At 59.1% G+C, this 13,754-nt stretch overlaps 1 protein-coding gene across 1 annotated transcript in view; it reads right to left on the bottom strand.

Moving 5' to 3' along the window:
- The window catches only part of RASA3 (RAS p21 protein activator 3), a gene marked incomplete at both ends in the record, with an annotated part of 88,300 nt that extends 77,164 nt beyond the window's left edge, over positions 1-11,136 (bottom strand). The window contains one exon of the mRNA XM_079722075.1: positions 11,082-11,136. Within this exon, the coding sequence (XP_079578201.1) occupies positions 11,082-11,136 (55 nt within the window). The remainder of the gene's footprint in view (positions 1-11,081) is intronic.
- Positions 11,137-13,754: the final 2,618 nt, after the last annotated feature.

The following is a 13,754-nucleotide window of genomic DNA, read 5'->3' as shown; positions in this document are numbered from 1 at the left end:
AAGCAGTGACCATCAAGGGGCCGCTGTAGAGGCGTCCCCTCCCCAGAGCTGTTAACCAGGGGGCAGGTACACCTTCGGACAGACTAAGCCTTAGAGTAGAAAACGACAAGTTAATGTTTAGTTTAGTTTTAATGAGAAAAGTAAGTGCTGCCCTCTTCAGTGGGGGTCACTTTATACATTTAGAAATTAATTCTGCACGTACAGTTTCTATTACTTCTAAGAATTCTCCAGGTTTGGAAAACACATTGTGTGCAGAGTGTGTGCGTGCGCATGTCTGCACGCGTGTGCATGTATGTTTGTGCACACGTGTGCACACATAGGCCCCCGTTCCTGGGAGAACAAGAAGAGAGCAGGGAGACCCCTTCCAGTCTTCCTTAGCGCCTCCCCAAGACCTGAAAATCCCAGTTATTATTATTCCCATAAAAGCGTGACTATGTTGATGGGTTTGTCTTATTTATCCTTTGATCTGTAGAGGCTTGGAAGGCAAGGCCAACGTTTCCCGTGCATCCTGTGAAATGCCCAATTTATGGCCCCACGGGCCCACGTGCAGCACCTGCAGGTGGCGTCCAACTGCCGTGGGACAACCAGGGAGGCAAAAGTCACCCCCCACCCCGCCCCCGGGCCGACTTCACCTAAAGGTCAGCCCGTGTGATGCGGAATCCCCCCCTAGACGACCCCTGAGCACTTTTTGCAAGGAGGAGAGCTTTTGGAAACTAGCTTTTCCCAACCAGTCTTTGTGATTCACACGTTAGGTCAGGCTCAGAGTTCCTGCTGCTGCTTCAGGGTGGCCCTTACACTGGCCTCCACGTGCCCTGATGCACAAAATCAGCACGTCTGTACACGCCCCCAACACGTCCCAGGTCAGATACACAGAACCCTCCCACACTGTTCTGAAATATTCTGTCCGAAAAGGGTGCCTCCACCACTTCCAGGCCCCGGTGACAGTAAACCTGGACTGGCCTCTTGCACGTGAAGGGCTGAAGAGATCTGTGTGCTGGGGGCCAACACCCACTGCCCCCCCCAGCCAGCTCCTTCCGGCCACAGAAATTCCTGCTTAAGAAAACCCAGCACTCTTATGTTATTCACCAAACTGGTGGGTCCTCGCACATATACTGATAGGGAAGCAGGCTAGGCTGGGGAGAGGCAGGAGGAGGTCTAGTAACAATCAGAACTAAATTGCTACTAACTGTAGTGAATCCTGTGCGGGTGAAAAAGAGGTGGAAGCGTCTCATTCAGGACCCAGGCTCTGCCCTCCTGACTGGACAGCCTGCCCGTCCGGGAAGGACACAGGCAGAGAAGAGAAGGCCAGAACACCCTCCGCAAAACCAACAAACAGAAAGTCAAGAGACGGAGCAAAACCGTAGCGACCAGGGGTTTTCTGTCCCCGAGACCCTTCCTTCCGGTCGGGATGTGCACAAACACATCCTCGGGTCCAAACGCTGAGAAATCCTTTCTCCAAATACGGAGGCGGGGCTGAGTGGAGCAGGAAATGATGAACAGAGAAAGGAACGCCGCGGCCCCAGATGGACGGGGCCAGCTGGGGCTCGGGAAGCACAGGGTCCTCTGCCCTTCCCCCCCACGCCCCAAGAAGCATCACCCAGGAGCTACAAGGTCTCCGGGAGCACGGCCAGGAGAGCCAGGGGGCCATGGGGCATCTGCAGCCCACCTGGCTCGGGTCCCACCAGGCAGGGCGCCCACTTCCGGGGAGCTGGGCTCTCTCGCCCGTACAGCGGGGCAGGAAACAAGAGCCTCACACCTCGGGGGACGAGGAGGCCCCTCGGCAGCCCCCCACCCACTATGGCTCACGCACCCCCATTTGCAGTGCTTCCCTGTTCACCTTAACGTCCTCTCGCTTGATCCCAGCATACTCTCCCAGGCAGCCCAGCCCGGCCCGGGGTCCTCGGAGCTTCTCAAAGCCTGGGGGCTCCCACCTGAGCACAGCCAGGAGACAGAATGGGCCAGAAATGAAGAGGAAAAGAAGCTACAGGAAAAACCCGGCTTGTGGGCGTAAAATGTGAAAGGTGTCTGATGCACATACAAAATATTAAAGAATCAAAAAGTGCAGAAAAGACGCTCGAGTCACAGAAAGCGGAAAGGCAGGCGTCCCAGCAGCGAGGCCCCAGAGCGGGGTGGGGACCCGGCCATGACGCCCTCAGGGCTCTCGGACGGCAGGCGCCGCCAAACATACACCCCCAGACCCCCGGGGTCGGGCCCACACGGGCCCCGTGACTCTGCAGCCTCCACCACGTCGGGCAGGAGAAAGGACAGCAAGAACGCCTGAGAAACAGGAACCTCTTCTAAACTCCACACGCCTTGCTGCGCAGACGAGGCCGGTTCCCGGGCACCACGGGTCCCGCCAACGGGAAAGAGCCAGCAGGAGCCGCTGTGGGCCTCCCGGGCCTCCCCCGCCATCACCGCGCGGTGACACGACACCACGCACCTCTGCCCCGAGACAGGCCAGGGGCGTGTGTGTGCGTGTGCGCGCACACCCGCACTAGGACGTGAGGGGCCCCCGTGAGAAGGTCGAGGCGAACCACCCCTCCCTCAACTGAACGCTCTGCCTCGTGGGGTGCAGGCCTTTCTCAGGGGAGCCTGGGGACACCTCGCTCCTCCAGAAGGTCCTGGACACACCACACACGGGTGGGGTGTGCCCTCCATGGGAACATCGCATACACGGTGTCTTCTGCCCTTGAAACTCACCCCTACAAAGTAGATAAAACACCCAGTCGTCAGATCCTAAGCTAAAAACTGCTTGTGGCAGTCAGCCCCAGGACAGGCCAGCAGGGCCCCCTGAGAAGGGTGAGCTCGCCAAGCCGCAGCCCAGAACAATCTGGAATTCCCCAGCCCGCCCTCACCCCGAAGGCCATGGGAAAAGCAGCCCCGGCACAGCAGCCCATTGCAGACCTCTACAACAAGGCAGCTTGGCCAGGTCCCCTGGAGTCTGCACACCGATGGGATTTCTGGAACCAGCTCGGGTTCCAGGATCTCTGCAAACAGCTCTGTACCACCATCTGAGCCCGGCTCTGGGAAGTCCCCAGTCAGCTGGGTCCAAACAAGCAGAGGCCCAGAGGCTCCGGGCCTGGGGCTGAACCACCTCCGGCTGGAGTTTAACTGGCCCACTTCACCCCTCCCCGCTGTTGCCTGCCTGGCCGGGGGGCTTTTCCTGCATAAGGCAAACTCTGGGCCTGGGTCCCACCCCAGCAGGAGGAAGAGATGGTCAGAAGCCAGACGGCGGAAGAAACAGGGCTGCTCCCGCCCCCAGGGCAGCCTGCAGTCTGCCCACTCGGAGGCTGGCCCCTGTGTAAAGCACGGTCTCAGGGGAAATTGCTCAGGTGTCCAGCAGCTCAAGACACTCAGCTGGGAGGTGGTCAGCAGGCCCTGAGCCCCGGGTGTCCTGGCCTCTCAGGACCACAGGTTCAGGCGCCGGTGTCACTCTCCTGAGAATCTCCCATAAATGCTCGTTCAAAGATTCTCAGGGAAGGAGAAGCCTTGGTGGGAAGTGAGCTGCCTACTGAGGAAGTGACTTGATAACACACCCAAGAAGGCTGTTCCTCACTGACCACAGGAGGAGTGCCTGGGCCTTGGTAATTTCAAGTTCATTACAGGACAACAGTCACAACCTCTCCTGCTGTGTGACTTTGGGAAAGTGACCTGGCTTCTCTGAGCCTGGCGGGGGCGGGGGGCAGTTAAGACACGTGCCTGCACAAGGCACAGAGTCGTTGCCAGACTCTGACAGGACCACGTCCTGCAGGGGCACCTGCTGCCCCCCGGCGTGTCCAGGGCTCCGCAGGCAACAACGGATCCGGCATCGTGGAAACGCACAGAGTGCACAAAATCAGACCAGTCCCACAGAGCAAAAAAGGAAAACGACAACTTTTTCCTCAGAGGAAAAACCACACCAGACAAAGCTACAGAGAAGATCCAGGGGCACGCGTAGCTGCCCTCAACCACGGGGGGCTTGGCCATGGGGGGCTCCTGGGAGGGCCAAGGGGCGTCACAGGAAGGAGAGACAGGCCCTGACTCCACACACGGATCACACCCGACGGGACCCATGGTCGAGTCCAAATCAAAGCTCCAGAGAAAGGCAGGCTAGTTATCAGCCCCCCACTCAGTTAAATGTCCCCAAAACCCAGAAGCCCAGGCCCACTCCTGGGCTCCCGTCAGCCCTGGGGGGGTGGCCGAAGGGGGAGCCAGTCCCGGGAGAGGCCGGCGACCAGGCCCGGTCCTGGCGCTGCCGCAGGCCGCAATGGCACTCGTGGCCGCCAAGCCGAGAGCGAGGCTGTGTCCGGAGCACTAACGGGGCAGCCTGGCTGAGGAAGCACGGCCGCCAACCGAGGCTCCAGGCTCTGAGTCACCCTGAGTCCAAGAGAGACGCGGCGACTTTGCCTGCCTTTGGATTTTATCCCATTGGCAATGGGGGCCGAGACAGATCACTTCTTTACACTTTGGAAATTATTCAGACAACAGGAAGAGAAACTGTGCGAAGAGGGAAACAGGCACTGGTCTGACTTAGGAGTGCAGGGCACAGCGCTCGGCTCAAACCCTGAGCGGCGGCGGCCCAGCCTCCCCCAGGCCTCCACGGCAGGTCTCGGGCGTAGACACGCGGCCGCACCAACAGGGCCCTCGCCCGGATGCTGACTGGCCCTGCCACGGGCTGCAGGCTTATTTGAAAACGCAAACGAGCAAGGCCAAATCTCAGGACAGACCGGGCTGGCCAGGGATCTGCCCCGCGTGCAGAAACACAATCCGTGTTTGCAGACACTCGGAGGACGAGGGTCACGACCCGTGGTCCCACGGTCCACTTGTTGACCCATCACTTCCGGCAAAGAAGCTTCCGATAACGAGCAGCTCTGAGTCTGACCCAGGAGCCGTCGTGTGGAAGCGACACGTGGGTCCCGGCCCACGGAGTGAGCTGGGACGCGCAGTCAGGAGACACTCGTCCGCTTATTTCTAAGGAGGATCACGAAACGTGCACTAACGCCGCAATTTGAATGTGTTCACTGTTAATTCTGGAAGTTGCCTCACACTTAAAGAAAAGCACAGGGTCATTTGTGTGGATGGTGGGACTTTAACTTCCCTCTCATCCGGGTCAGGGTTTCCTGAACACAGGGCTGCAGCCCGCGCCGCCCTCATGTCTGGGTCCGTTCGAGGTCCCCTCCCGGGCCAGCCCTCAGCCCGTCACTCACTCGCTCTTGGACCTGCTGGCAGCCCCACACTTTTCCTGCACTGAGTGAGCCTTGTGTCATCTAGGAAATTAGTTTATCTTTCTGGGCCTCAGTGTCCTCTACAGAACATTGTTCATTCCATTTTTTAAGTGGTTGTGACTTTTAAACTCTTTATTTACCTATCTGTATACATAACAGTAATATTCTTGCTTTTTCAAACAGACCTTTTACTCCCTCTTCCTACAAAACCACTTGCACACTCCCAAGCCCTGGGGGGCCAAGTGACAGACGTGTGTGGGTCTCGCTTCCACACCTGCACACCCGTATCGGTTGCCTTGCTCTTCTCTGGGACCTTCGGAGACACGCTCTGCATGCTGCTTTCTTTCCAGTCACACCCCACGGGCTTCCTGCATGTCACATGGCCGGGCCGGGCTCCAACTTATTTCTCTGAAAGCTGCACAATATTCCAGGCTGTGGAAGCTCCGTAATGTAACTGCCCCTTCCACTGGCATTTATCAATACTCTGTCTCCCCATTTTGCTATCTGAACGTCCCACCGACTGGGCACAGCTGGAACACAGACCCCCATGCTGACCCTGGGTGCAGGGGACAGACAACCAGCGAGCCCTCCCCACTCCTGCCTCACCACCTTCTCCTGACTTGCTGAGCTGGATCTCTAACCCGTTACAAGATTAAGAGAACAAGTAGCTTCAAACTGTACCAGCAGTAACACCTTGCCATCAGGACCGGAGCGATGCGAGTGTCTGTGTTCACACAAGCTCGCTGAGCTGCACAGAAAGGGCCTTACTCTCCCCTGTGACAGAGGAAGAAACTGAAGGCAGAGTGGGCTCAGATGTGCCTGAAGTTGCAGAGTTAGCGAGAAAGGTGGCCAGGACTCAGTCTCAGGTCCCAGCCTCCCCTCCTGGGCCGCCTGGGCCCAGCATGGACCCTCCTCGCTCGGAAGCAGCTGGGGCACCTGCAGCCTCCACCTTCCAGTGTGACTTGCAAACCTCACTTCTCGGGCTTAGCTGCTCCCACTGTGGTTGTTTCTAAAGCGTGATGCTCCGATGTCCTGATTTCCCAAATACTCTCCGGAAGGTGTGAGTGTTGACACATGCAAGTGCCTCGTTAGCTTCAGAGAAACAAATCCAGATGTTTTCTGCCAAATGGTGTTTTGCAGCCCCATGGCCCGTCCACAGGGCCCCACCACCTGCAGACCCTTTTCCCTGCGTGCCCGGGGCTACGTGGGCTGCAGGTGGCCCCACTCGAGGGCTCGGCTCCGGGTCTCGTGCCCTGTTCAGTCACACCTTCACGCGTTCTGTCCCCTCCAGCTTCCTCCCAGCACCTGCACTAGGGGCCGTGTGCGCACACCCCGGTCCTCCCACAGGCGCCAGTGGCCCGGGCCCTCCCCTCAGGGGCACCGGTGGCCCCTCCTGTCCAGGTGCGTTACCGGGCAGGAGGCAGCACGCGAGGTGAGCTCCCGCGCCCTGCAGGCCAAGACCCTGGGCAGGTGACTCCATGAGGGTTTGTGAGAGCTTAGGTGCGATGAGAGAAGGTGCACGCCAGACCCTGAAGTCTGCACCCTTCCCACCTCACACGTCAGCACACGCCGCTGCGCTGCCCGGAGGAGCCCAGACCCGCGTGCTGCGGCCAGGCGGCCGACCCTGCGGCCCCGCGGGCAGCGCCAGTCTGCACACCGGTCCTCAGGGGCCAAAAATAGCCCGCGAGCTGCGCTCCCAGGTTAACAGAGTATCCAGGCTAATTTTAGCATCAGAGAGCTCCAGAGAACACGCAGCCCCTGATGCCAAGAACCGTGCGTGGCCGGCGCAGCTCCCCGCTCCCCGTCCCACGCGCAGCCTCGCGCGGACGTCGGCCATCGTGCGCACAGAACGTGTCCTCTAACGGAGCCTGTGACGCCCGGCTGCTGACAACCGCTGCCACTTACAAGCTGGACCGCCCCGCCTGAGCCTTACAGACCCCGGGACCAGCGCGCCACTGCTTCCCACCTTGGACATTGGGTTAAAAAATCACACTCTCGGCAGCGCGGACCTAGAACCCTGAGCTCCCAACCCCTGTGGTCTGGGGCTTCTTCTCCAGGCCACCCAGGGGCCCTCCCTGCTCCCCGCTTCCCCGACCTGAGGAGCCTCCTGCTTCTGGGGGGGTGACGACTGGGGGGCGGGCGAGCCTACAGCCAGCTGCCGCGGGGCCACATCTGGCTGAATGGGGGCACGTCGCTTGCCCTGGCCCTTCTTGGTGACGGGTTCAAATCTGAATGAGAAGGAACAGGAGTGGGTGCTCTCAGCCCGGGGAGAGCAGGGGGGCCGCTGCTCTGGGTCCAAGAAGGAAGGTCTGCCCTGTGGCCTCACATGGGACTCGCCACGCATCCCCAAGCTGCCCTCAAACCTGACAACGACGAGACCCACTCACAGCCCAAGAGGGCTTTTCTCACCCTCAAGGGCAAGGCTAGGATTTTCTCTTTTTTTAGCTTGAGAGGAATACCTTTGGACATTGCTCTTAACTGGACACATTTATCAAGATGACACTTTTAAAAACAAGGAGTAACTATCATGGAAAAGGGAAATATCACCGTAAAGTAAAGCTATGTTGCAAGGCCTAAAGGAGTGCCGAGTCCAAAGGAGCCTGCCGGGCAGAGGCGCTCTCGGCGGGAGCCTTCACCCGTCGCCGCCTACAAACCTTCACGTTGCTTCCCTTCCAGGGCTGAAGCCCTGACTCATGGAAAGCCAGAGGAGCACACTTCCTCAAGCAGCCTCACAGGAAGTGTGTTCAGTCTTACGTGACATGAGATACTGCTGTTACCAAAGATAGACCGCGGGTAAGATTTTCAAGTGTGCAGAAGAACGGTCCAAAATAACTGCGAGATTTAAGTGGGGAAAGACACAAGTTCTTCAGGACAAGGACTTGAAATAGTTACAATAAAAATACCCTACTTTTATTTGGCACTTTCTTATGTATTATCTCATTTGCAAAAGGTGGAAGGAAAAAGAAAGGGGAAGAGGGAAAAAAGGAAGAGATTCTTCTCATGTTCCCCAGCGTTAGCCTCTCAATGACCACGTACTACCAGCACACGTTCCAGACTTTCTAAGGACTAAACGGCCAAGGCCCCCCCACTAAAAACTCTTCAGCCCCCCAAAATGTTCCGCCTTTCCCCTCAGCCACAGGAACGGTGACACTGCTGATGCTATAACTGGAGGGAGAGTTTCTCTCTGTCTCTTTCTGGGATGAGGGGCTCCCACCGGATGCCACAGACAATGCCTGCCGGCATTTCGCAAATGGAAAAATGAGGCCGTGAAAGGGGGGCGGGGGGGCGCCTGCCCTGGGTCTTCCAGCCGGCAGGCCAGCAGGCCACCAGCAGACACGGGCACGCAGCCAGCCGGCCCGGAGACAGGGCTCAGCATGAATGGCCAGCCGGCCAGGGTCTCCGGGAACAAGGAGACGAGCATGCCAGTGATTCCTGCGCAGCCGCCCCTCCTCCCGGTCATCTCTGGTGTCCTTCCTCGTCATTGTACCTTCACGGCTGGGGCACTCAGGCAAGTCAGAGTCAAGACTGGCCACAGCAGAGGACTAAGGAAAGAAACGGAGAGCTCGGGGCACCGCCCACCAGGCCCTGTCTACTCACAGTGGGACAAGACTAAGCCCCAGGCCAGTCCCCACAGCTCACCTCTGGGGCCGGCCCCGGCTCTAAGTCGGCAGCACAGCCCAGGACACCTCTTTGCCCCAATGCCTGTGCTGTGCACAGGTCCTTGTTCCCTGCAAGCCCCAGCAATGAGGGTGGGACACAGATGTCTCCCTCCTGCAGCCCCGAGCTGCAGGTGAAGACCCTTGGAGTGGGGAGAAGACAGGGGCTTCTGAGAGCCGGAGCCGCGTCCAGGGAGTTGGACCACTGTGCACAGACGTTTCTGCTCATCGTCTCTGCTACAGCCCCCAGATATGGGGGCGGGGGTCCAAAGGTTCTAATAATACCCCGTGCCCACACGGAGTTAGACCGGCAGATGTTCAGTCGCTGCACTAATCCTCAGCTGAGCTGGGCATTTCTCTCACTTGTTTCAACTGAAGCACAAAAGAGGGAAAGCCGAACGGAGCAGCATCTTCAAACTCCTTCCTTCCATACATGGCCCCTGTGTGTGAGGTCCAGAACCTCCCGTGAGGGCGCCCTGCCAGGCCAGCAGATCTCCTCGGTGCCATTCTCGAAAGAAATCAATCCCCTCTGCTTAACAGACCACGGTTCCAGAACCCTCCTGAGTCGAGTCCAGGATGGCCGTGCGGGGCCTGAACCCCAAAGTCCCCAGACCCCTTCCTGCCTGCTGCACCCAGAAGCCTGGCACAGCCCTCACAGCCTTGCCCCACCCCTTCCTGTACCCTAATTAAGGAAGCACCTCAAGGCCTCTGGGTTGGCATCCCCCTCATGCTCACTGGACCCTGGCACTGAGAGGCACTTTCCCTGCCACGCTTCAGGTGGAGTGCCATGTTGAACCTCTCAGCAGAAAGTGACAGCAGATTTCAACCAAGTAAACAAGAGAAACCCTCTCCAGGCAGGCTCCTCAAGGCTGAGGTGCGACCACATCCCATCTGCAGTGCTTCTGAGCCAAATATCAACAGCGTCTCAGCGATGATCCATAAACCAAAATAAAGCAGACAGGAAACAACACGCTGATTTGGGGTAAGCTGGAATTCCTAAGCAGCATCGAATGTCACCAGCAACTGACGCTCCAGCAGTCACTGGGCGCCTGGCTTGGTTCCCGGAGCCCCTTTTTCACATGGGAATGTGGAGGACCCAGGCATTCAGTGGGCAACAAGGGCCCCGAGGACGGGCAACACACCAGGGTCTCAGAAGCCCTCTCCAATGGGAGCTGTCCTCTCAGCTGGCACATTTATGGCATTAATGTGCAACAGTCACTCCAGGAACCGATCTTGTTTTGGGGGGAAGAAACTTGCACATCACCCTCCCAAGTTAAAACAGAACTGGGAAAAAGCAAGTCTCTCCAGATAAACCCAGGAAGTCCAGATATAGCCTTCCAGCCCACTCCAGAATCTGCACTTCCCTCCCCCAGCTCTTGGGTCCAGTGAGAAAGGCAGACTGCTCCGGGGACACGACCTGAATGGCAGGCCCTGGTGGCCAGAAGCTCCCGCAGCCAGTTCTCAATGGAAGGGGGAGGGGTGGCTCTTGTGGCGACCTGCCCGGAGGGAGCCCTGGGCCAGAGCGTTCCACAGAGTCACAGGCAGACACACACACACACAAACACGCAGGAACACACACATGCCCACACATCCACCTACACAGTCGCGTGCACACCCAGGCTCCATTCAGCCGCCCGCTCGGCCCCTCGCCCCTGGGGGAACCTGAAAGAGCTTCCACTTCCCCAGCGAAGGAAGGGTCTGGGTGCCGCACTCAGCGAGGCTCGGAACCCCGGGGTTGGTGTTTTGGGCACCTGAAATGCACTCATCCGGAGAGCACCCGCGCGCGCGCTCATGCACACGCAGATACACACTCCCAGCGGGGACCCGACCCAAGTCCGGCACCGCACCTCCCTCTGGTGCAGGCGACCCCACCTCCGGGGACCTGGGGCCGCTAGTGGCGTGGAGGCAGCGCAAGGAGCTGCGTCCCCCTGAGCCGCCGGCCCGGCTCGGCCCAGTCCGTCCTTGGAGGAGGTGGGGAGAGGGCAGCGGCCGGGCATCTCCTGGAGATGGGGAGGGAGCCGCGGCCCATCATCTCCCTGTGATGGGGAGGGGGCCGAGGCCCGCGGCCTCCGGGGTGGTGGGGAGGGGTCGCAACCGGGGAGCGCACATGGCCAGGAGGCGTCAGGGCCTTGGCCCCCAGGGAAGGGGTCGGGGGCCTGTGGGCGCCCGCCGCGAGCCCCCTCGAAGACCCCGCCGCCCCCGCCAGCCCTCGGGAGCTCACCGATCTTGATCTTCACGCTCTGGAAGACCCGGAGTCCCTCTTCTTCCACCGCCATGCTGGGTCTGCCCGGAATTCGCGCGCCGAGCCCCGCAGAGCAGCAGAGCCCGAGCGGCGGCGCAGTCCCGGAGCTCTGCGCCCTACCCAGTGCCCGCGCGTCCGCGGCACCTCCACCTCCGGCTCCGCCCACAGCCCGCTCATTGGCCGAGGACGCGGGTGGGGGCGGTGAGGCTCCGCCCACGGCCCTGCCCAGTTCCCGCTTGCCCAAGGCCCGCAGAGGGGCGGGAGCGTTACGGTTCCAACAGCGCGTCCCCAACTGCCCATTGGCTGAGGGCTAGGAGGCGGGAGCAAGACGGCTCCGCCCACATCCCAAGGCCCGCAGAGGGGCGGGGTCGGCCTCCAAGGAGGCATCGAAGGGACCCGGAGGGGACGTCTCGCCCCGCAGGGAGGATCCGGCCGGGAGTGCGGGGGTACCTGGTCGGGCGGCGGGGGCCACCGGGCGAGATTTGCTGGGGGGGCGACCGGGCTAGGGTTGTTGGTGGGGGGACCAGGCGGGAGCGGTGGAAACTGGCCGGAGGCTTTTGGGGGGGGGGGCACATGCACAGGGTTTTAAGAAACTCAGACCTACAGGTATCAAAGGAAAAGAATTCCCTGGCCCAGCTCAGCCCCCTCAGAGTAGGGGCTGCCGGCCACCTGGGGTCTGGGGGAGTGCGCAGTCCGGGTGAGATCCTGATCAGGCTCCAGAGCTGCCCAGTCCCTCCCGCTGCCTTCCTGCCCCTCTGCTGTCCCCGGGCATCTCTCGGGCCACCCTGGCTCCTAGCTTCTCACACAGGCCAAGTGCACTCTTGTCTGCCCTTGCTGACCCGCAGACCGCCAACCTCAGCTTGTCTGTGTCTCCTGATTTCGTGTCCACTTCCTACTCCTCTGGCTTTATAGCGCCCAACACCACTCTCTCTCTCTCTCTCTCTCTCTCTCTCTCGCTCTCACACACACACACACACACACACAAACACACAGACACACACCCCCCATGTGTAGACCAGACTACAAGCTTAATAAAGAGAAAGCCCTGTTCTTTTTATTGCTTTACCTCACTTCCTAAAAAAAAAAAAAAGCTTAGGTACATGTTAAAAAAGATTAATGACCTTTCTTTACCCAGACTACCTGCGTCTCCTTCCAGGTCCTCAGTCATCTGCTTGAGTTTATCTTCTCGAGACCTTCATAGGAAGTGTTTACTCAGGTTTAACAGGGAGGTTAGGAAAGCAGCCAGTTAGAGCTGCTGTCTCTAAGCCTGGACGTCAGGCGGCTTCTGTAGCGAGTGCTGTCATCCCTCTGCATGACCAAGGCTTTGCCTCCATCAATGTAACTGAAAAGCACCCCCAGCTCCCGAGCTTCTCAGAGGATCGGCCGGAGCCCCGGTAGCAGCAGCCTTGTTGTCAAGCTGCTTCTCTGTCCAGCCCACCTTCCCTCACACCCTCACAGGACTTCCCTTCTGAGAACACTGCCAGTAAAGGCCTGCACACAGACTTCTGCTTCGGAGTCTGTTTCCAGAGGAACCCGGCATAAGATGGCTGGGGCCAGGAGTGTTCTAGGAGCAGCCTCTGTGACGGGGTTTGAGAGCAGGACACCTGCTGGTGGATGCAGCAGCGCTGAGCGTGGGGGGCACACAGTGGGGGGCACACAGTGGGGGGCAGCGTCTCAGGCATGGGGAGGCTGGGAAGCAGGAATCACCTCGACTTTGCAATCAGGTGGTTCTTGCTGAGGGCAAGGCAGTGAAAAGATCACCCATTTAAAGAAAAGTGTGACAAAAAGGTTTTCTTGCTACCATATAAAGACAGCCTCATCTTCTACACCAGAGAACCAAAAAAGGTGCAGATCAGAGGGAGAACTTAATCATGAAGGTAGTGGTGCTCCAGGGCTGCCTGCAGGCTCAACCAAGGAAGGTTGCTGTAACCCTGAGGCTTGGGGGAACATCATCTGAATTAATGCACTCAAAACCTTGAATTCCAGCTTTCCGTAAATCTTCTGGACCTGAAGAGGTGTCCTCCTTCCCCTGTGCTTGGAGATGATTGCGGGATGGTACCAGTGCTCTGTGTCCAGCTCCACTCCCAGCCAGGGAAGCACAGCAGCATCACCCAGCCAGGGAAGCGCTGGGTCTGCAAAGAGACCCGGGAAACATGCCAGTGGGGGCTGGGTGAGCAAAGGCAGAAGCAGAGCCAGAGAATGCTGGACCCGGGAGAGGCAGCACGCAAGGGGGACCAGGTTAGAGTTCACTGGTACGGCATCATTCAACCATGATGCAGGATTTGGCACGCTGGCCAGGACCCCAGGCCCCTAGTATGGCCTTTGAAAGCTCGTAAAAAGCAGCATCCCACACTAAGTGAAGTGGAAATGCCCTGTGGTCATGGCAGACAGCCAAGGAAGGCATCCCAGTGCTCAGAGAGATGGCAGGGGAGAGTAAATAAGCTCCATGAGACCAGGAAACCTAGTCAGTGCCTAGGATGAGGAATGTGCCAGAGAGAGCTCAACCACGGCTGGACATGCAGGACTGGGCTGGGGGTGGAGACGCTGTCACAGGGAGCATTGGGCCCCCTAAGAGCAGTGAGGATGATGGGGTGGTGACATGACAGAGGCCAGAAGGTGACATTTAACATCAGAAGCCAGGCAGGGGCAGTT

This window comes from Hyperoodon ampullatus (genome assembly GCF_949752795.1).
Source record: "Hyperoodon ampullatus genome assembly, chromosome: 16".
NCBI classification, from domain to species: Eukaryota; Metazoa; Chordata; class Mammalia; order Artiodactyla; family Ziphiidae; genus Hyperoodon; species Hyperoodon ampullatus.
This window is presented reverse-complemented; position numbering and strand designations above follow the sequence as displayed.